The sequence below is a fragment of the Aulonocara stuartgranti genome (assembly GCF_965226115.1).
Source record: "Aulonocara stuartgranti genome assembly, chromosome: 10".
NCBI lineage: Eukaryota > Metazoa > Chordata > Actinopteri > Cichliformes > Cichlidae > Aulonocara > Aulonocara stuartgranti.
Window position 1 is genome coordinate 26,548,032 of NC_138946.1, and position 22,891 is coordinate 26,570,922.

Genomic DNA, 22,891 nt, shown 5'->3' on the forward strand with positions numbered 1-22,891 from the left:
ACACGAATAAACCACGATAGATTAAATAATGTGTGTATTCTCATATTTTTTTTTATTAAAATGATTTTATTTTCTCACTAAAAGATTACTTTGGTTAATTTTAGCACATTCGACACAAAGTCAACCTGTATTTAAAGTGTGGTTGAGGAGTTTATGCTTTTACGTAACACCGTACCTCTACCTACACTCTTTCCACTGGATTATTGTATCAAATAATAATTAAATAACGTAACAGAATTTCGCAAGACTATACTAGATCTTATTGATTACTTTACATTTAATTCTGTTTTATTATATTAATGTCTTCTAAATTACTTTTATTTTTGTGTTTATTTTATCATTAATATATTTTTCATTATTGACGTCTATTTTCTTTATTCAATACTCCTGTCTTTATTGTATTGTTTTTTATTTATTACAGTTTATCTGTCTCGCCTGTCACTCATCTGTGAACCACTTTGAAGCACACTAAACTTCAAACAAAGGTACAGTACAAATTAAATTGACTAAATAAGTTTACACCTGAGGCGAAAACGCTGTTCCTTACATGCTGTCTTATCATTTTTCTGGCCTGTTAAAAAAAAGACCACATTTCCCAGAAACCCCTTAAACACTGCGCCAAAGCATATGCGCCAAACTCGCTTCACGCGCTCCACCTATCGGCTCGAGCTCAGACCGCTGGTGGTTAGACCGTGCGCGAGGCGGCAGTGGCAGCATCCTGTCAACACAGCAGCTCCACCGCAGTACGGAACAGGTGAGATTAATTAACACTTGTTTATTTCTCATAGCATGTGTCCTTTCTGCTTTTTTCGTCCGTTGTTTGGGGTGAAATTTGTAAACTTCACTGTAAAGGCTCTACTGTTTCTCGGTGTCTAAATTAAAGAATGGGCTACAGAGAGTCGCTCGGGTTTCGCCGAGTTACACCAACGTAGAAGTGGCTGACGGTGACATGCTCATTGCCAGCATAGTCACTGTACACGTCTATGCTCCTTTAACGTAACGACTAGTCATTGTGAGAGCAGACGCGTTTTTCCTCAAACGATAATAACGGCTGTCATAAAATTATAGCTCGAGCCAAGGACGTGTTGTTTTCACGCTAATTGAGCGTGGCACTGTATGACTGCAGTGATGGCCAACAGTAAGTGGACTAACAGTACTAACGCTGCATTTCATGTCCCATTTTCCGTAGCTGCAAATGTCCATCCTGAATTTTTCAGTTTACTGGCTAAGGTTGCACCATCGCGAGTCCAACAGGATTCTGCTTGAGCAGTATTTATGCCTTCTTTATAAACATTAAAATAAAAGGTATTAACGCGGTGATAGTGTTGATGCCTGGTAATGTAACACTTTGTAAGTTTCCTCCTTAAGGAAGAACGGGTCAACTTCTTTAAACTGGTCTGAATATTACGCTTAAAATCTTTTCTTTGATCTGATTAATTTTGTTGGTGTACAATGTGTCTGATATAAATATCTAAATATCTAGTACTGGAATAAGCTTATCCTCTTGTAAAGTGGAAAGTAACCCCGGGTTGGTCTTAAAACCTCTGCAAAGAGAGGTCAGTCAGGTCCTGGTTTCCTGTTAGATTTTAGTTTTGGTTTTTAGTGTTTGTCTAACACTTCTCCCTGACAGAAACATAAAAAATGCAGAGATAAAGTTACTAATGTTGCTCAGGCTTTAAGTAAATTTTGATGCTAATGGCAAATTACCTTCAAAACTGCCTCTGTGTGCTGCAAGCTGTTTTTCTACACGTCCGGGGTGGCTGTAGCTCAGGTGGCAGAGCAGGTCAGCCACTAATCAGAAGGTCGGTGGTTTGATCCCAGGCTTCCTCCTGCCTGCATGCCAAATATCCTTGGGCAAGATACTAACCCCGTGTTTGCCTACTGGTGGTGGTCAGAGGGCCCGGTGGCGCCAGTGTCCGGCAGCCTCGCCTCTGTCAGTGCGCCCCAGGGCAGCTGTGGCTACAATGTAGCTTGCCATCGCCAGTGTGTGAATGTGTGTGTGAATGGGTGAATGACTGAATGTAGTGTGAAGCGCTTTGGGGTCCTTAGGGACTAGAAAAGCGCTATACAAATGCAGGCCATTTTACGTCATCAGCCAGCCAGTTGTTCCCAATTAGTTCTGTGTGAAGCTGTCAAACATGTCTTTGTGTTTTCTTGCAGGTACTTGTAAAACGTTTGTTGGTTTTGACTTTAGTAGATCCTTAAATGTTTCATTATGACAAATTATCCTGACTAAGCTTCTGTGTGTAATTTTTCTCTCGCCAGGTAACCTTTAAATGTAGACTTAAAAGATGGGTTCCAGAAAACCAGCCGAGTATCTAACATAATCATGCCTGAATGATAAACTTCAGCAAAAGAGAACATTTCAGTAATGAAAAGAGAGGAAAAATTAAGAAGCCAAATACATATTTTAATTACACGGCTCACTTTGAAGTCCTGTGACAAGTGAACAAATGACGGTTTTCTCTTTTGAGTATGCAAACAGAAAAGCCAGTTCAAACATAAGCACTGCACCAGCTCTGATGAGGTTTGTTTTTAGGCAATATAAGGCTTTGCTTCTCATGGTTAACCATTTAAGAAGGGGAAATACTTCATTGGTCTGGACACAAACTCTATTGGATATCGATCATTTGTCAGCAGCACGATGGGCAGTCAGACAGTAGCTCATTCTAAAGTGGATACATCAGGTTGTTAATTTCTCAACATTAACTGATGAAATTGGTTCCTGCCTTTTCTCAATCTGCGATTCACACAGATTAGCCACAGCATTAAAACTGCAGGTGAAGTGGGTGTAATCTATCCCTGGGTAAACTCTGGTCCTGGGATTCACCTGGATATTACGCTCACTCATACACCCACTTCAACATGATAACAGATCAAGCACACGCCCTCCTCGTGGTTAACATTCCCTGTAACAGTCAAAAACTTGGTCAGGAATTAGGCATGAGGGCCATAACAAGGAGTCTGAAGCAGTGACCCTGTCTCCACTATCCACACTGTGCAATCCCATTGATCATCTGTGGGATGTGCTAGAAGTCGTCCAGTCCACAGAAGTGCCACCCAGCAACTCATAGGACACAGAGGATTTGCTGCCAACATCCCAGTGCCAAACACCACAGAGGTCATGTGCATATTGTAATGGGTCAGAGCTTGTGTGCTCTCACAATGAGGGCGCATATTAGGGCTGGGGGTTTTAATGTTGTCTGATCAGTGCAAGCCAGAAAAAAGACAGAACTAATAGGATTGCCATCTTTGCCGTAGAGGTACTTGGAACCCTTTTAGAGCCTCCAGTGGTGATTCTTTGTCAGTTGATTTTTTTTATTTTTTTTTAAACTTCCCTCACCCTTACAATGCTGTGATTGCAGCCATTCCCCAACTCTCTTTGAATGGTACTCATGGTCATTCTCTCCATTGATCAGTGGTTGTTGATCAATGGTCATGGGAATTTGCATAATTACGATGACGCAACTGACCTCCCAGCCCACTGTGACTGCTGGTTTCAGTCATTATGCAAATGGTAAATGGCCTGTATTTGTATAGCGCTTTACTAGTCCTCAAGGACCCCAATGCGCTTTACACATCCAATCATCCACACACTGGTGATGGCAAGCTACATTGTAGCCACAGCCACCCTGGGGCGCACAGACAGGGGCGAGGCTGCCGGACACTGGCGCCACCGGGTCCTCTGACCACCACCAGTAGGTAAGTGTTTTGCCCAAGGACACAACGACCGAGACTGTCCAAGCCGGGGCTCGAACCGGCAACCTTCCGATTACAAGGCGAACTCCCAACTCTTGAGCCACGATCGAAATGTACTTTTTATAAGATTTGGGGAAACCTGCAGTCAGCTGAGACTGAAGAAGTCACTTGGATGAGTGACGAAACGTTTCTCCCACTGAAAACGCTACGTCCAGATGAACATGCTGTGTGAAATGAGTCTGCACTGGAGTAACCTTTTCCTGATTTAGTAATCAGAAGCATAATACTTTATTAATCCCTAGGGTTTTCTGGTTCTGATGATTAAAAACAGTGAAAGGCAGTAATTACAGTGATCTTAGTCCGCTATGCTTAATCAGGTAAGCCCTCATCACAGATATTTTGCCAGGTTACTTCATTGGGAATGACGTACCACGATAATTAAGAACTGCTGACTCGGTGTAAACCTTAAGACATCAGTAACTCATCTTAATTCATATGTACACTGTCCAAACCTCCAGCTCCCCTAAAAGGTAGCTTGGTGGCTGTCAATAGATACTATAATTTTAATTTCTAAATATATTGCAATGCTGTGAAAAACATTAAAGTCAAGATTTAGTTTTCCATATTTTGTTCTGTTTCAGAGTCATAAAAAATTCTACTAATTTTTAGATTATCAGATGGACTGCAAAAAAGTTGAAACATTTCAAGGACCACTGATAGAAGCTTTCCAAATTCATTTTGTACCCTTTCCTTCTGCTGTTGAGTTGCAGCATATTTAGAAAAGCAATGTTGGGTAGAGGTTAAGGGGAATAACTGAATAGCCATCTGGCATTGTTTCAGAAGTCAAGTGTGGGTCATTGGTGAGTATTGCAGGTCCTTGGTGTAGTTTAAACCATATTGTCAATTCAATAGTGAGGAGGGACAATTCTGTAAAAGATGGAACCAGTTAGGAAGCTTTTCAAAATATGTGAATATCTGCCTCATCTATAACTCTGTGGACACATTGTAGCTTGAGGAAGAGAGAGTCTATGTCCATGTAAAATAGAAAGTATGTGTTGTTTTTAAAGCCTGTGCATGTCAATGTTTAGACTGTGGGCTTGTTCATAAAGCGATCACCTTGGCAACACTTTCCTTTGCATACATTTTTGTGTAACGTCACTGGGAATAAACAAATCAATGTGTTATGTGGCTTTAAATTAAATTGATTATATTAAGAAAGGTTTAAAGATTCAAATGAAAATGAAGCTCAGGGTCTGTATCAGTTCAAATTAAGTGTTAAATAAGAGCAGATCTGTCTGAGTATAGTTCACAGTTCCAGTTTGAGTCAGAACTGCAGGGTGTTGTGTTGTCATACAGCTAAAGTATAGCTTGAATAACTGTTTGTGCTTTTAAGGTCTATTTCCCAGAGCGCTCTCTCTTTGTAACCATTCATTTAAAATTTATTGCTATGCGTTTTGACCCTCTTGTCTATGTCAAGAATAGCTCTAAAACTCTAATATGGTGCCAATGCTAATATAAAATGGAAAGCCAGTTCTAAGCCTGGTGTGGTCAGTCAGCTCTTTTCTATCCCTGACACACTTGCACACACTCATCTGAGAACAAAATGGTTCTTATTCGTCCTCAAGAGGCAAGGTCTGGCCTGTATGTACAGTTGGAGTGGCATGTCCTTTACTGCAATAGAGGAGAATTTAATTGAGGAGATAGGGAAGAGATTGGATGATTGGAGCAGAAATGAGTACTGCAGTGGGATTCAATCAGTTGAATAAACAGAAACCTTTGTTTCTGGTAGTCCACGTGCCTTCTGAGAAACTTGTTATATTCTGGGATATTTTAACTTTTCCTTTGTAGAGGCACAGTTGGATTCCAGCCTTCACATTATTCCCAGGAGCAACTTTCTCTTTGCTTTTTTTTTTTTTCCTCCTTAAGCTAATGCTCAATCTATCAAAACGCTAGTGACTAAAAGCCATTGCACTACGTTTGTCTGAGAGCATTCAATTAAGAAGGTAACTCTAAGAATACTTTTCTTTTTGGCTGTTTTTAGTTGATTACTGTCCAGGAAACTGATTGCATTCTTGACAAGCATCGCAGTCTAACTGAGTGCCTCAAAGGAATGCTTCTGTTTTTGTAAATGGGTCATTTGGACCAGATCTGAGGTGAAGCGCAGATATGGTCTTTACACAAATATCAGGCTTTTTTGCCTGCCCTCCCTCCTGACAACAACAGCTGTGCTTTTCAAAAGTGTAATATCCAGCTCTAGAATGGACAAATAAAATAAGCTACTGAGCTATTTTGAGGAGAGGACAGGACAGGCCAGTTCACATGTGTGATGTTTATGCATACACGGGGAGTGTCATTATGATGTTTGCTTGGTATTTGAAAGATGTCTGAACCATTGTAATAGCTTTCAGTCTCCATACAAATTAAAATGGTCACACCCACTGTTCACATTAAATAGCTCTGATGCAACAAGTCTGTGTACTGTTGGAAAATCAAAAGGCGCAGAGAGGAAGCCTCCTCTTGGGTTGGACAGAATTTCTAGTCAGTGGTACTAATACTACGGTGTTCCATTGTGGAAAGCTACTGAGGTCTGTTTTTTTTATTCTCTCACAGTCATCTTGGATACTATGCTAGTGTTTCTATGGAATCCGCCCACTCATTGTACATGTAGCCAGCCAGGACAGACTGAAAAGTAGCTGAAGTTTTTTGCAACGTGGCTTTGACTGGCTGTTTATTAGAAAAGAACTTTGACACCATCAGAGCAGGAAGTTAGCCCCTCGAGGGAGCCTTGCTCTGAGAAAGATGAAACGGAGGATGGACCAGATGAAATATGCATGAAGACTGTATCTAGCTCAGCTCATGCTCCTGTATCACCGACGAATCGAGGACAGAGCAGGTTTTTGGGAAATAATGGATGACTGTAACTGCTGTGATGTGGCACAGTGAATACCTCAGTTATTCACTGTGTATAGTGATTGTTCTGATATTGATACACTAGTTTTTGAAGGGTTAACTTTATAAACCTATATTTCCTTAGAGGAAACATTAAGAATATAATTAATTTATGAACATGTATGTTCAGAGGGTGGCTAACTTAAGTTGCAGCATTAAGGGGATTTACCCTGATTGTTGACAACCGTAATATGGAAGTTTGACATCCTAAAACTGAGACTGAGTTCTTGCTTTGCAATACAGCATCTCTTCATTTCAAAGCGTACTCTTGAGCTCTTGCTAATAGTGCTGTGTTACCAACAGAGTGCTTGCCTAACATCTGGAGCTAATTTATAGGATATTAATTGTACTTTTTTAAAACTATGGTATGTAATGAAATATTGTTTAAGTGTGTTTCTAGGTTGAGAATCTATGATTAGGAAATTCTTGTGCAGCATACGTAATCTGAGCAAACATTTCCATGTTTAAAAACTGTCGGCTAACAATTTTTAGTGACACTTTAGTGACACAGTATTGAAAAGTTGTTGCAAAATTAAAGTTGTGCCGACATCAGAGACGCAACCTTAAGGTCTTCTGGATGTATTACTTCTACATTACCTAGATATCGTTGGTCAAAAATTTATCCAGAATTATGGCAGAAGTTTTTGTTGATTTCCCTCAGCATGTTGTGCCTCAACTGCGCTCCTGAGCTCTTGCCCTAAAAACCATACCAGACATCTTAAGATAATCGTAGAACAAATAAGACAGAATATATATCTAGGTAAAAGTGTTTGTATTGAAAAAAAAAAAAGCAGGCTCTGTAATACTAGCGTGCTTATGTACAAAAAATCTTGTGTGCTGCCTTCTTACAAGTGTTTATTGATAGAATTAGCTGTCAAGCAAATGTGCTTGGGTTAAGAAAAACAAGAATATGTACATTTAATTTCTTCATGCATTAATATCACTGTTGTTTGTTGCTTTGTAAAAGATGGTCTCACTGGACCAGTGTTGGATGTTGAAATAAACATTTATCCATCAGTAACACAGTTTTTACCGTTATCATGACCAGTTTTCACTGAGGAGATAATGACTGTATGTTTGCTGGGATGATAAGTTAATTAAGCATGTGCTTGGTGTTTAGCATAAACACCAACCATGTGCTTGGTGTTTACCATGGTATGTACCAAACCATGGTTCAGATAGCTGAGCTGAACAGATTTGGAAAGTCAACAGTTTTCTGATGATTGCTTTGATGACTGTTGTAATTTTCTAATTAGTTGTTCTGATACCATAACTATTATGTAGTTGTATTTATTTATTTATGAAATGGGAACAAGCTTTATTTTTAGTCTTTTTTTTTTTTTTTCCGCTCTGCATGTTTACTGTTTCATGTAGTATCATATACATTTAAAGTCATGTCATTTTACTGTGGACTCTGATTATGAGAGAGATGACAATAAACAACATGTACTTGAAAAGTTAGTAAGTACACAAGTGAAGACCAAATATTGGAGCTTATCCTAATTTAAATACAGTGGCATATTTTCAGTGTGTGAATACTGTATCAGACATAAACACTGGGAACTGGGCTTCTCAATATGAGCATATATTCAAAAAGTGATTCGTTTGGGAGGCCATGTTGTAAACAGACCAGGCAAGCGTTATATTGATCTGGGTCCAGATCAAAGGAAATTGTCGACACAGCACTTTGCTGAATAGCTCTACTTTCTTCCCATCTTGTACTGAACTAAAAAAGTGATGATTCAACATCAGCTATAATCTTTAGTCTATTTAATATCCAGATGGTGAGAAGTAGTTTTTCTGGGTTTTAGTTGAGCATCGGTGCGGTATAATACTGTAAGGGTAGTGGAGTTTCTTGTTGTATATGAAACTATTTCAAGCTGTAGGTTAAGTCTCCTACATTCACTCCAGTATGGTTTTAGCTTTTGCTCTGTTTATATTTGTACAGCTGTGCTAATTTTAGTGTTTTGTTTTGTTTTTTTACATCATGATTTTGCTACATTCAGTTCTTACAAGTCGCTCACAGTACAAAAATGTCACATTTACTCTAGTATGTTGTGTAAAACTTTGCCGGAAACCCTCTAATACAGCTTTTTGCATCCTAGTTTCACATCTCTTTCCTCTAAAGGGGGAACACAGGGGGAGAACAAAGACTATCTCACAGCGTGGGATACGAGCTAATCCCACTCACTTCCTGTTTCACTTTAGCCCATATAATGACTTTGCACACGTCGCTTTGCAACATCCAGGTGCCACACAGATGCTTTGGATATGCTAGGGTGGTCAGACAAAATGAATCAATTTTTGCATGGGTGGGAGGTGAAAATTTCCTGGATGTGTATTGTCAACTCCACTAGCAACTTTGTATTACTTTCTCTATCTTAAAGTAAAATAGCTTTTAATTTGGGAGTGTTGTATGCTTTAAAAAAAAAAAAGCTATCCGTTTATTAGCTGTAATGCAGATGGCAATTTGTTCAGCTGCTGTTATGGTAATGAGATATCACTAATATCAGCAGCAGCAGTGACACACAGATAATCTCTGCTTTCATTTGTAAGAAGCTTAGTTACAGTGCTCTTTCGCTACTATGATTAGCATCCAAGTAGCTTCCAATGATAGACGTCATCATTGCTATATTAGGTTTCACCAGTTGCTACATCAGTAGTGACTAGCAACTGCTAATATAATCCATGAATCTTGGCGCTGGTGTGGTTTGGATCAGATTCTCAGATACAGTATTACCAAGAAGGTTAAACATAAAGGCTTTATCAAAAACAGTCTAATGTTATTTCCCCCAATAAAATGAAAAACCAGACTGCCTGCCCCTCAACAGTATAATATACATAATGAAATCACACCTCATTCTTCTTAGAAATGTCTATTTCAGAGATTTGACAACACTGACATTTGTAACTTTTTCATTGTGTTAAGCTACTTTGTTATTTTCTAAGCTAGCTTCCACATCTTGAAACTGGGATCTAGCCATAGTCAAGTTTGTTTGGGCTGTTACTAATATTACTTTTTCATGTTAGTCTAAGTTAATTTTATGTTGATTGTGTAATCCTGTAATCCTCCGACTATTTGCCTTAGGCTAATTTTGTGAGCAGTTTCAATTTTCAAATGCCAAGTGATGATGGAAAATGCTGTATTTTTAGACATGCTCGACTGAATCATTGAACATCTTGTATTTGTTTTTACATCCCATGTGACAGTGTTGTGTCTTCGTGGAGATTCTGACTCAGTGCTTTTTCCTCTACACAGAAGGTGGAAAAGGAAGAGGAGGACAAGCATTTGGTGTTTACTGTATTGTGTGCCTGCATTTAGTTTTATGAGAGAACTGTGGTATTCAGAAGTCTGTCTGCCTGGCCTCTTGTATTATATGATGACAGGAATTCCCCTGACAGACGTGTCACCCACTGAGCAACCAGCCACATGGTTTTATGTACCATCATTATTTATTAATGTTTGACATGGTTCATACTCCAGGGGTCTGCAACTTCCTGCTTGCATATTTAACATATGCATGTTTGGTTTTAATTTTATGCAGATGGCAAGGAAGCTTAGTTTGGTCAGAAATTCATAGGAACGTCCTGATGTGCAAGGCAACTGTTGTATGGCTGAAAAAAATAGTCATCATAATTAGTCATAGGCCTCCTTATTTTCACCTTCACAGTTTATTTTCTTGTTTACTCCAAGTAAGCAGCACCGTCTTGGAAAATATTCTCAGTTGTAGATAAAAAGGAGAAGCTGATGACAAGGTATGTATGGGAAGAAGAAAAAGACAGTAAACAATCTTCCCACTTTACCACTGCAGGAACTTTCCCCTGGGAGCATGAAAGCTTTGTTTCCACTGTGGAAACTAATGTTTAAATTAAGTCCTGGGTATTTTTCTACTTCTAAAAAGTCCCTGCTTGGAGGCTAGGGCTTTCAAAAGTCCAGGAAATTTAGTGGAGGGGCCAGATCCTTGTCATTGCTTGAGACACTAGAAAAGTTTCTTGTAGTTTGCATGAAACGCACAAAGTTGTCTACGAACATTTGCTATCTACTCTCTGAGCTGTATGGAAACTTAAGTAAGGCAATGCAAACTGGAAATGGAGAACATTTGCCTTTTAAAGTAAAAGCAATCGCTCTTAGCAACTAAATTAAACTTGTCTACGACTTGCTGGATTTGGAATACATTGGGTTGCCTAATTACGTCTGTCCTTTGGTTCATTTTATTATAAAGTATTCTGCATTCCTGTGTAATTTGGAATAAAGAGAGATTGATTCATGACTTAGTGTATTGGAATGCTCAGTGTTACAACAATCCATTAAGAATAGATGTTGATAGAAAACATGGTTACCATTGCTAATTAGAACCTTTACAGTCATCTGATGAATATTGAAGAAAAGAAGTTAACTCTGTTTGCAGCATCAAAATATAGGATTTAAAAAGACAGTCGTATGGTCATGGTTAGGTAGTTAGGGCCAATAATGACACAGGTCACCACCCATGGTGAATAATCATGGGAATAAAGTGGCGTTGTGACACTAGAAGGCTGTAATTTATGATGTAGGGAGTGACAATGGTAGTATCAGAATCCATGTCGTCGAAAGCATGTTTTTGTCAGATGTATATCAATCACACTTGGAATCTGAGTGTGAAACTGCGTGCCTTTAAAAAAAAAAAAAAATGTTGAGCATCTAACTCAACTGTTACTACACTCTCTGAATCCCCCTTTTTAAAAGGCAGGTTTTGTGGTGGCATAAGGGTGTGGTCAGACCAAGTTCCTCAGTTTGCCACTTGCCACAAACTGGAGCCTGTTCCAGCCCAGCCCAGAGTGCCGTACACTCTGCCCACATGCTCCACGGCCTTGGCATGCTGTACATTGTGGGATCCAAATTACATCAGTATGGGAGAGCATAAAATGCTGACCCCTCCACAAATCAGCCGCCCTCATATTTTGGTGTGTTTCTGAGACAAAGATTGGCTTTGTCAGTGTCAGTGGCCATTATTTATGTGTATAAAGCCTACAGATAACTTAGAAATAAACTGTGCACAACAGTATCATAAATCTGTTTCCAGAATCTATTTCCAGTAGCATGTTTTTAAAAAAAAAAAAAAAAAACTACTGATGCTCTCTTTCACAACATACAGTTTCAGGTTAAATAAATCTGAATGTTGTACATTTTCCAGCCTATCCCAGATTTTTTTTTTTTTTTTTTTCCCCCCTTTCATGCTGTCTGGAAAAACTGAGAGGAGAACAACTTGCCCATGGCTGAGACAGTTCCTTTATTTGCTTTTGTATGAGAGAGTGAAAGCGGCAACAGCACACATAGCACAGCAGTTGGCAACTTGCAGTACTTCCTCATCCTGACTGCTGTATGGAGGTGAAAGCCATTGCTCCTGGCCCTGCATTTCCCCCCGCAGCCTCTTTAGAGCATAACAACAGAGAAATATTTTGTTCATTTTTGCTGCAAGGAACTCAGGCACAAGGTAGACTATAGGACAGCGCCCAGCACCAAAAACGTAAGTGAACTGCTGTGTCTTTTGTTTTGTCAACAATCTGCCATTACTGTTTCATTACTCGCTTCTTTTAGAGCTTCCTATGATTTTACTTTGAATTTAATATAAGATTGGTGACTATAGAATAGTTTAAACCCAGTAAATTCACCACCATGATCTGTTGGAAGGGAAGTTTTAAAAACAGTGGCTAACAGAGGATGCCATATGTTATCCTTATTGTATATTATTTAGCTCAAGCCTTTTTGCTAACCACAGAGCCAGACAGGAAAGAAGTCAAGAGGATGTGATGATTCAGAGTGACATTTAACCTAGTAACTTATTTTCTGTTTCTTATGTGTCCATTGCGGTTTGAAGCATTATATTTGATCATTTCTTGAATCATTCATGCTGCTGCTTCTGCTGGTCAGTGAAGCAGTCTTGTCAGTGCCCATGGTCTGGAGGTAAAGACATACGTTAGCTTAACTCTGCAAAAAGAACTTTGTATCAGTGGCATCCAGTCACACCAGACTTTACTCTGTGCAACAGAGTCTTATCACAAGAAGGCAACAAGTTTTGCAGCCACTCCTTTGTAGGACCTGCAGTTTCAACCTATGTTTTCATTTTTTCATTAAGGTTTGCTTAAAATGAATAGACAGGATCTTCATTCTTATGCACTGCGAGTTATTGATGCAGTAGTTCATTTATATTCTACATGCACTAAATATTTGCTTGTCCTGTACTTTTTCAGAGTCTGTATTTAGGGGCAGAGAATGAGCAAAGATCCATTAGCGTGGATTTTTCTCTATGATTGGAGACTATTTGTAGTCATGGCAAGCTGAGCAGGCAAAGTTACATATTTGTAAAATGAATTCCTTTCATTTGGGATTGTATTTAATAATGTAGCTAACAAAAGTAAAATAGATTATTGAATTTTGTATGCAGTAGATTAAGATTAAATTATGAGATTAAGTGAAATGGAAGCATGCAGGAAGTTAGTTGTCAAACCTCAAATTAAGATGTGTGGTTGAATTTGTTGACTTTTCATATAATTCATCTTGGTCTGATTTCAGTGCTTCTCTTGGTTTTGTAATGGTAGCACATTGTCCTCTTTCCTGAAGTTCTATCAGATCACATGATGTGTATGTGATTGTTTTATCCAGGCCCAGACTGATGACTGCTGTCAGTTGCTTTCCTCTTATCTCCTTCTAGCAGCACAGTCTAGAAGCAACTGTCAGAAATTTGGAGAAACTCCTCCTCCTCTCCGTTTCATATTCAGCCTTTATATCATCTTGCCAAGTTTGGAAGCAATATAATTAAGGCAGATGACAACCCATTACTTACTGCTGTGGTGACTGCAAATTATATTTGCCTTTCAAAAATGGCTGTTTTTTAGAGCAGATTCCATATTTAGTTTTTTACCAATCATGAAGAAGTCATAATGTCATCATCCAGCATATGTGTCTCATTAGACTCAGCAAGATGCAGTGTAATAAAACCACTAAATGACTGTCATCTTTCTTGGCTAATGTGCTGTTTACAGGGAGATTCTCACTGTCTTAGTTTTTAGTTCAAGTTTAAAGTTACTTCTGGCTGTCTCTCAAAGACTTTTAGTTTTCACAACTGGGTCGTTGTAAGATAAGTGGGACAGGGCTCTGGCCCCTGAGAATCCTGTCTCTGCAGAGGAAATATGGAAAGGTCATACTGTATATGCAGACTTCTGCAGTGGTCGAGGAAAGTGGAAACAAAATGTATCAGTGTTAAAGTTTAGACACTTATCCTTTCATATTTATTATCTTTTCAAAATGCTTGCCTAGAGCTTTTACTTCCCTTATAGTAACAGCCGCCCCCCCCCCCCCCCCCCCCCCAAAAAAAAAAAAAAATACAAAAAACAAAACAGCAACACGATTATACATCCTGGATTGAAACATCCTCAAATGTATCTCACTTCCTCATTTAGCCTACAAAGTGTTCAGGGCAGGTTGAGAAACAGGCACAGCTTGTGCTCTGTAGAGAATGGTGCCATAGCTATGTAATCTGTGTCTGAGGGGAGGTGAGACAGCACGGCTGAAGTGTTAGACTGCTAGGCTAGGCAGGAGCTAGTCATGGGATATTGCCTAGAGAGGCCCGAAGTATCATATGATGGGCCAGCAGGAAAACACATGCTCTGATACAGTCAATAAAGCAACTGAATATATTGTGCTGTTAACCAGTACCTAAGCACCTAAAAGTGTACTTACAGTGTGAAATTATCTTAAGTATGTGCCAACTACTCGTTACTGCAGCATCGTTTGTCCTGCTCTAAATTGCTACACACATGCAGCAGTTCAGTCACTGCAGTACAAAATGTATAAATAGTTGAGACTGGAGGGGGGAAAAAAGGTGGCCTTCCTGTTGGGAAGTCATGGTTGTACAGGCTTAAGTGACTAGAGAGTACTATTCTCATCAAGAGTCCTCTGCTTCTTAGATAATCAAGTTACCACACAACCACGATCAATAAGTCAGCCAACCCTTTGCGAGCTACCGAACCTTTTTACCAGTATGCTCTGTCTTTGCACTCTGACCTCCATTTCCTTCAGCTGCTCAGATGAGCGCATTACCCACATCAAATGCAAACCTTTAACAGTCACCCTGACCACATCATATTATATTATTGTGCTGCTTTTAAAGGGAGCCTGTTGTGTGTGTCTTTTCCAGCTTCATATTTTTATCCCAGGACTTTACTCAAGTAGCTTTGCATGAGTTTATTAACTTGTACCGAGCCTTGGTGCAGTTGATCATTTCATGGTTTTGAGTAGCTATGTGTCTTCTGAGATTGTATAAGAGTTATTCCCTCTTTTTGATAATGTAATGATCCAAGAGTGGAAAACAAAAAGTGTCTTAGACATGATGCTTAGAGACGTCTGATGCCTGTAGTTTGTTTGTTTGTTTGTTTGTTGGCTCACAGGTATTTCGTGTGTTTCATTACTTCAAACACTGGCCATGTTTATCATGAACATCCAAAATCAGTACACCGTATCTCAGTATATCCTGTATATGACAGAAAATAAGAAAAATTGCAAAAGGCCTATTTTTACCATATTTCTTATACAGCCACTTCTGCCATTTTCACACTGCATATGTAACTTCTACTGGTGTGGAGATGAAGTGGAGTCTTGGTCAGTGCTGCTGGTATGAACAAATCAGATAAGAGACTGTGTTCTTTCTCCTCCCTCCTACAGGAAGTGGCTCAATAGTGTTTCTGCTAAAATAACTTAAGCTCGCTGCAGAGGCACCTCCTGGCTAGTATTTTTTGGAACAGTAATAAATATCACATGTCAGTGCTAATCCATTATAGTCATCTTATAACCTGAGGAAAATGTGCTGCCTATTTTTCAGGGTTTCCTTTTATATGTACTGGAGGGAAACATTATCCAGGGTCTTTCCTGGCTCATCAGTAGGCATGATCTATCCACATACAGTAAAGCCAATGAGTATGTGTTAGCGTATTTAGCAGAACTCTACGAATATTCTTTTAAAGTTTAGTGTTTGATAAACATAATTGTAAATTAAGATCAGTTAAATAAAGCATAATAAAGAAACAAATGGAGGAAAGATGGAAACATGAACATGAAAAATAAAGATGAACACAGTATGATGATAACAAAAATATATAAACTATATAAATAAAAATAATAATCACAATAACAATGACTGTAAAGATTTCTAAAAGCCTAAGCGGCTTCAGGCGGTGTCATATCATGCTCTCAGAGTTGTGTTTGTTGTTCAGTTGCTTTTTCTATTAAAGGGCAAGTCGTGTTCATATTTCACTGCTGCCTCTGGGAGATGGAGTAGAGCTCAGCGGTTAAAACAAAGCAGCCTTGACCAAGTCTGTCCTGACCATCTGTTGGGAAAATCTGCCCACCTACTGCAGATCCTACATACTTAGACTAATGCTATTATCTATTATTCATTATCGTTTTACCATATTGAATAACTTCCGCTTTTGTCTGGACTTTTTTTCAGGTGTAGTCCGCTGACACCTAGCCATGATGAAAGCGGGCGCCACCAAAGTGGGGCTGCCCAAGCCTGGACTCCAGGAACGAGTAAGGCAGGCCCCCTCAACGTCCTCTGCCTCCACCACCTCCTCAGCCATGAAGACCTCCAGATCCTCCAACACGTTGGCCTCAGATCAGCGCCTTAGCAAGGTAAGTCACAGGTGCAGTGATACACAGATTAACCCTGCTAATGTTGGTTTAAATAAAAGCATGTCAAAACATTAAGAAGAACTTTATTAGACTTGCATGACTTTTACTAAGCGCAGATGTGTTTTTAGCTGAAAAGAGCCAGCAGTGATGATGCCTTGACAAAGCCTCCACCAGGAGCTACTGCCTCCGGTTCCCGGATGAAGAAGACTGTGACTACAGGAGCCATTTCTGATCTCGCTGAGGCCCGCCCTCGCAGCTTGTCAGGTGGGACACTTTCAACAACTAGTTTTAGAAACTTTCCTTAGGAGAAAAAAAGACCCAGTATAAAATATGAAAGGAAAAGGATGCATGTCTTCATAAATTATTATAATTAAGAGTACATATTAATTAAATATGCACTCTTATTCATAGAGTGCATATTTTGTGTCAGAGTTGAAGAGCTAACTATTTGCAGCCACTAGAGGGCCACATTTCATTACTAAAGTTGTCTGTTATGGGTTCCCAGTTACTGGTGGGAACTGGCAGCTTCACAAATGCTTCTTTTTATTTCTTACCCTTTTTATTCATTTATTTTTTGTATCTATATTTTTTTTCACAATTTGTTGGTACTAGTGAGGTGCAGGTGGCCAAGTACTGAGACTCTCAAGCTTTTGGTCCAAACCTTAGATACTGGACAGATTCATGACCTGTCTCTTCTCACATCTGCTCAGCAAATTGAACAGCAGGATATGTTTTGGATGAAATTGGGTTTGAGGAGAGGTCAAGGTTGAGTGATGGGGGGATACTAATATAACTATGTGGATTGATAATACCAAATCTGAAGTGGGACTGGAATAAACAGTATATTTAGCTGTTTATATGTTAATGTCCTTGTATTTATTTTTAATCTCTTTGGGCAAATGATAAAAAATAGTGAAACTTCAACTTTAAAAATGCAAAAGTGTAATTAACATTAACTTCAACATGGTGTTTGTTAGTTGTAGAGTTTTGTGTTTGTTTGTTTTTCTGTTTGTTTGCATTTTCATTAGCAAAAGATGACTTAAGTTCCTTGAGCTAATATCCACTGTTCTTGTGGCAGACCTCATTTCCCCAAATCTGAAGACCAGAGTCAGAGGAGAGCTGATACAACCAGCAGATTGACAGAAACTGTAAATCCAAGAAGCAATTACCATAATGAATGCATGACATTTCCTATGAAATGTCTTCATTTTACACAGTTAGAGTGAGGATTAAGATCTCTTTATTGTTCACAAAATTTCATTTATTTATCTGTTTTTAATTAATAAGTATCCAAATTTTTTTATGAATCAAAGAAAACATTTCTACAGTTGGCAAAATTATGTTAGATTACATCAAGTGCCATTTAGTTTTCTGTCTACGGCTATCACATGTTTAGACGCACTTGGACAAAGGCTATTATAGTTAACAAAATGAAACTCAAAACTAAGACTGTAAACTGTGATATGAAAAACATTTTAGTAAAAAAATAGATGTTTGAGAAAAATTTAAACTAACTGAAACAATTTGTGAAATTTGAAAACAAACTTGCATTACAAAAAAGAATAAACAGAGCAATTCCAATTGGGCCTTTGCACATTTTGTGCACTGGCCCTCGGTAGAGAAAATATATCCTTAGTTTAAGTTTTTGTTAGTCTGGTAAAAACAAAATTTATTACATCTTGCCTGATGAGACATTGGTGGATATGCTTCTTAAGATTTTGGATGTCTACAAAACTGTGGGTTACTGCATACAGTAATTAAAAAGACTAAAACTGACACTGGAACTAATAAAAGCTAAAATAAAATTAAACATTTTCAAATGATAAAAACTAAACTGAAACAAGAAAATCCACTCTGTAAACTAACTGAACTGAAAAAGGAAAAGTCAAAATGAAATAAAAATACAAACTAATTAGAAAATACAAAACTATAATAAGTCTGTTTGAGACAAATACTCAGTCAGACATGTTGCTAGGATGTACTATTTTAGGATGTCTTATTTTTCCAGCTACAAACCGGATTCCAAAAAAGTTGGGACACTAAACAAATTGTGAATAAAAACTGAATGCAACGGTGTGGAGATGGCAAATGTCAATATTTTATTCAGAATAGAACATAAATCATGGAACAAAAGTTGAAACTGAGAAAATTTATCATTTTAAGGGGAAAATATGGTGATTCAAAATATCATGGTGTCAACAAATCCCAAAAAAGTTGGGACAAGGCCATTTTCACCACTGTGTGGCATCTCCCCTTCTTCTTACAACACTCAACAGACGTCTGGGGACCGAGGAGACCAGTTTCTCAAGTTTAGAAATAGGAATGCTCTCCCATTCTTGTCTAATACAGGCCTCTAACTGTTCAATCGTCTTGGGCCTTCTTTGTCGCACCTTCCTCTTTATGATGCGCCAAATGTTCTCAATAGGTGAAAGATCTGGACTGCAGACTGGCCATTTCAGTACCCGGATCCTTCTCCTACGCAGCAATGATGTTGTGATTGATGCAGAATGTGGCCTCTCATTATCTTGTTGAAAAATGCAGGGTTTTCCCTGAAAGAGATGACGTCTGGATGGGAGCATATGTTGTTCCAGAACCTGAATATATTTTTCTGCATTGATGGGGCCTTTCCAGACATGCAAGCTGCCCATGCCACACACACTCATGCAACCCCATACCATCAGAGATGCAGGCTTCTGAACTGAGCGTTGATAACAACTTGGGTTGTCCTTGTCTTCTTTGGTCCGGATGACATGGCGTCCCACATTTCCAAAAAGAACTTCGAATCGTGACTCGTCTGACCACAGAGCAGTCTTCCATTTTGCCACACTCCATTTTAAATCATCCCTGGCCCAGTGAAAACGCCTGAGCTTGTGGATCTTGCTTAGAAATGGCTTCTTCTTTGCACTGTAGAGTTTCAGCTGGCAATGGCGGATGGCACAGTGGATTGTGTTCACTGACAATAGTTTCTGGAAGTATTCCTGAGCCCATTCTGTGATTTCCTTTACAGTAGCATTCCTGTTTGTGGTGCAGTGTCGTTTAAGGGCCCGAAGATCACGGGCATCCAGTATCACAGTAGCCCTTGACCCTTACGCACAGAGATTGTTCCAGATTCTCTGAATCTTTGGATGATGTTATGTACAGTTGATGATGATAACTGCAAAGTCTTTGCAATTTTTCACTGGGTAACACCTTTCTGATATTGCTTCACTATCTTTCTGCGCAACATTGTGGGAATTGGTGATCCTTTACCCATCTTGGCTTCTGAGAGACACTGCCACTCTTAGAAGCTCTTTTTATACCCAATCATGTTGCCAATTAACCTAATTAGTGTTAATTGGTCTTCCAGCTCTTCGTTATGCTCAAATTTACTTTTTCCAGCCTCTTATTGCTGCTTGTCCCAACTTTTTTGGGATTTGTTGACAACGTGTAATTTTGAATCAACATATTTTTCCTTTGAAATTATACATTTTCTCGGATTAAACTTTTGATCTGTCATCTACGTTCTATTCTGAATAAAATATTGACATTTGCTATCGCCACATCATTGCATTCAGTTTTTATTCACAATTTGTTTAGTGTCCCAACTTTTATGCAATCCGGTTTGTACAACAACACTGCTTTTAATAAATATGGTGTGTAAACAAGAGCATAATTGTAAGAGCTGCTGAGAAGTATTAGGGGTTCGTGAGACATTTCACTACATAAAATTTAGATTTTATTGATAAGTATTTGGATGAAATGGAGAGGAAAAATTAAAAATTTGTAAATTTGTGATTAAAATTTTGGCTATTCAATAACAGAATGCACAGGGTCAGCAGTAGCTATATAATGAACATTTGAATGTTTGAAATAGGACATTCTGCCCAGACTGAAAGATGTCTAGGTTGAATGTTAGGTTTAGTTTTAGCGCTAAGATGGTGTTGACTAAATGATCAATGCTAATTGGGGGGCATATGGTGGCTCAGTGTAGTACTTTTTACCTTTTAGTAAATTCAAATGCAAGTATCTTGTTATCCATGACCTTGTGTGGTGATATTAAACTTTGCATTGGCTATTAAACAGAACAGCTACATGATGGCAAAATGCATATTACATGTAGAACAAATATGATGGGTGATAATGACAGGGATTTGTTTGCAGTAATTAATGTTGTGCATACCCTTAGTGTGGGAGAAAGCTGTGTTTGTTTATGGCAGCCCATCCAAACAGTGTGTGGATGCTGTGCTCTGGTGAATTTCTTCTTCAAAGGGCTCTTGTGCAGAAGCGCAGATAATTGAATTCTATTTGACAAAAGACTCCCGAGGAGCTCAGAAACCACAGCCAAGTGAGGCTCTCAGTTCTTTCATACACAATTAGACCATGATCAGCTTTCACCGGATTGAGCTCTAATTAACCAAAGTTTGCTTTTTCAAAGCATTTTCACACCCAAGGACAAGAACAGATGCCCAATTTATGCTATTCATGATAAATTCATTACAAACTTGCTTTGACCTAGTTTTGCTTGGAAATTTCTAGTATCCAATTCCATTTGAATACAGAGATATACCGTAGAGGAAAACCTCTTTAAAATATGGTTGTGATGCTGTCATATTCAAATGAGAACCAAGGAAAAAAAGAATGTTCCCATTGAACTTTTTTGTGATTTCCTGCCTCTTTGGAGCTAAAGGAGGCCACCCAAAAAACAGATAAGATATCAGTGGAAAGCCCAGGATGTCCTCTATTTAGTAAACCAGGACTTGGTAGGGTAGTTCGAATAAGTCAAAAATAAGAGCAAAAACAAGTGTCCGTTACAAAGGACATAGATGAATAGGCTGGTTGTCAGGAGGGTAAGACTGTGTTTTATATCAGCGAAAATATAATCTTTTTGTGTAACACAAAGATCACTTAGATTGTTTTTCAGCCAAGTTGCTGATCTTAACTGGCGTCTAGTTCATGTGCAGAAATGAAAACATCTGAAAGATTTTATCATCTTCATTTTTTTATGTGCCCAAATCCCCAAATATGTTCGTCTCTTCAAATAGATTTCATCAAAATATGAACTCTGCTTTCACTGAGTTGAGATTAACTTCTTAAAAGAACCCCAGGCTAACAGGCATATTCTGACCTTGTGTGTAGTTGTAGGACAAACGTGACAAGAGTGGATGTTTTTGCTGTATGATTCCCTTCAGGCCATCTGTGTTGTTCTGCACCTGCAGTGAGGCGGAGCACGTCAAGACATAAGAAGATACACAAGTGGATGTGTCAAACGTGTCAAAAAAGCAAAGCCATTGAGCATGCTGAGAATGAAATGTGACACATGAAATAGCAGCGATGGTCAGCCCTGAATACAGCTTTCGGCAATTATCATTTAGCTTGCTGCTTCCAATACTAAATCAGAATTCCAAAATAGTCTCACAGCGGGGAATGACAGGCTTTGAATATAGATTGGGGTGATGCTTTGTGGCCTTTCAAACCGTTTGTGATGTAATGCTCAGAAATGTCTTGGATGTTTGCATTTATTGATGTGGAAGGAGAGTAAATATCTGCTTGAAGAAGATTTACTTTTTGAGTGTGCAGAGAAGTGAAATATTCAACATTTGCATTGTGACATTTTGGGATAAAAATGTTGACTTTGATGCTGTAATGTGTCATCAGGCTTGCCTTAGTGATACCGTCAGCTTTCATGTGGGTTATAAGCACATGAGCTGCTCCCTAGCGAATAAGTGACATTACGTACTGACATGAAGCCATCAAGCTATCAAGGCTTACTGGGCTCTAAGGCACATTGCAGCAGAACTGTCATCACATGCGTCAAACAGTAAATTGAGTCTTTTCTCACCTATATTTTGTGCCTGTGGTTTCAGGCAGGTTTCAGTTGTTGAATAAGAACTAATGCATAATTTATTATTTTTGGAGATTCATGAGAAGTGGGTCAGATGTGATATCGTGCACACTTTTGGAAGATAAACAACATAATTCTTGCGCTAATTAGGGAGCAAATTCACCTTCATGCAACAGTCTACAGTCTTTTTTAGAAACTGATCTGTGATATTTCTTTCCATAGAACTGAATAGATTTCAACTGTTTTATTATAATCTTTGAAAAAAAATATCATCTCTGTGTAGTTATTATCTGCTTAGTTATTGGGTTTGTATTGCAAATTATGCATCACTCTGGAGCTGCTTGAAACACTGCATTACTTCATAAGATTAGAGAGAATGGAGTCATACTGAGTAGGGAAGATGTAATGGGGAAAAATATGGAGTCATGGGGCAGAGGCACACTCACAGCAGTCTCTTAAAAAAAGCTCCTCTGACTGCCAGTCTTAACCCACCTTTGTCTGTCCCATGCAAGCTGTGGCCCACCCTCACAGCATGTCATAGTAATGAATCAAAACTGTTATTTTTGCTAATGGAGTCTATCCCCTTATCCCCTCTGGCACTTTACCAACTGTGCCATGCTGTTAGACAACGGGTTAAAACCCAGCCTCATCCTGATGACTTATTTAAAACTCCTAATCAATAATTCAGTAAAGCTTTCACTCAGAGGGGTCCCTGTGGAGTGAGCAAGAACAGGGGAGATGAAGCTGCCCTGCTC

General features: G+C 38.8%; 1 protein-coding gene across 4 annotated transcripts in view; it reads right to left on the reverse strand.

Moving 5' to 3' along the window:
- Window positions 1-22,891, reverse strand: part of timm22 (translocase of inner mitochondrial membrane 22 homolog (yeast)) — an 83,671-nt gene that overhangs the window by 2,227 nt on the left and 58,553 nt on the right. Inside the window, exon 1 of one of the 4 annotated variants that reach the window (XM_082548074.1) lies at window positions 16,093-16,309. The exons of 1 other annotated variant lie outside the window; for it this stretch is intronic. In XM_082548074.1, coding sequence (XP_082404200.1) covers window positions 16,093-16,263 — 171 coding nt within the window. In that variant the 5' untranslated portion in view covers window positions 16,264-16,309. Of the gene's footprint in view, window positions 1-547; window positions 578-1,707; window positions 1,731-16,092; window positions 16,310-22,891 lie in introns of those variants that run through there. 2 more of the 4 variants (XM_082548077.1, XM_082548076.1) reach the window with 2 other exon arrangements.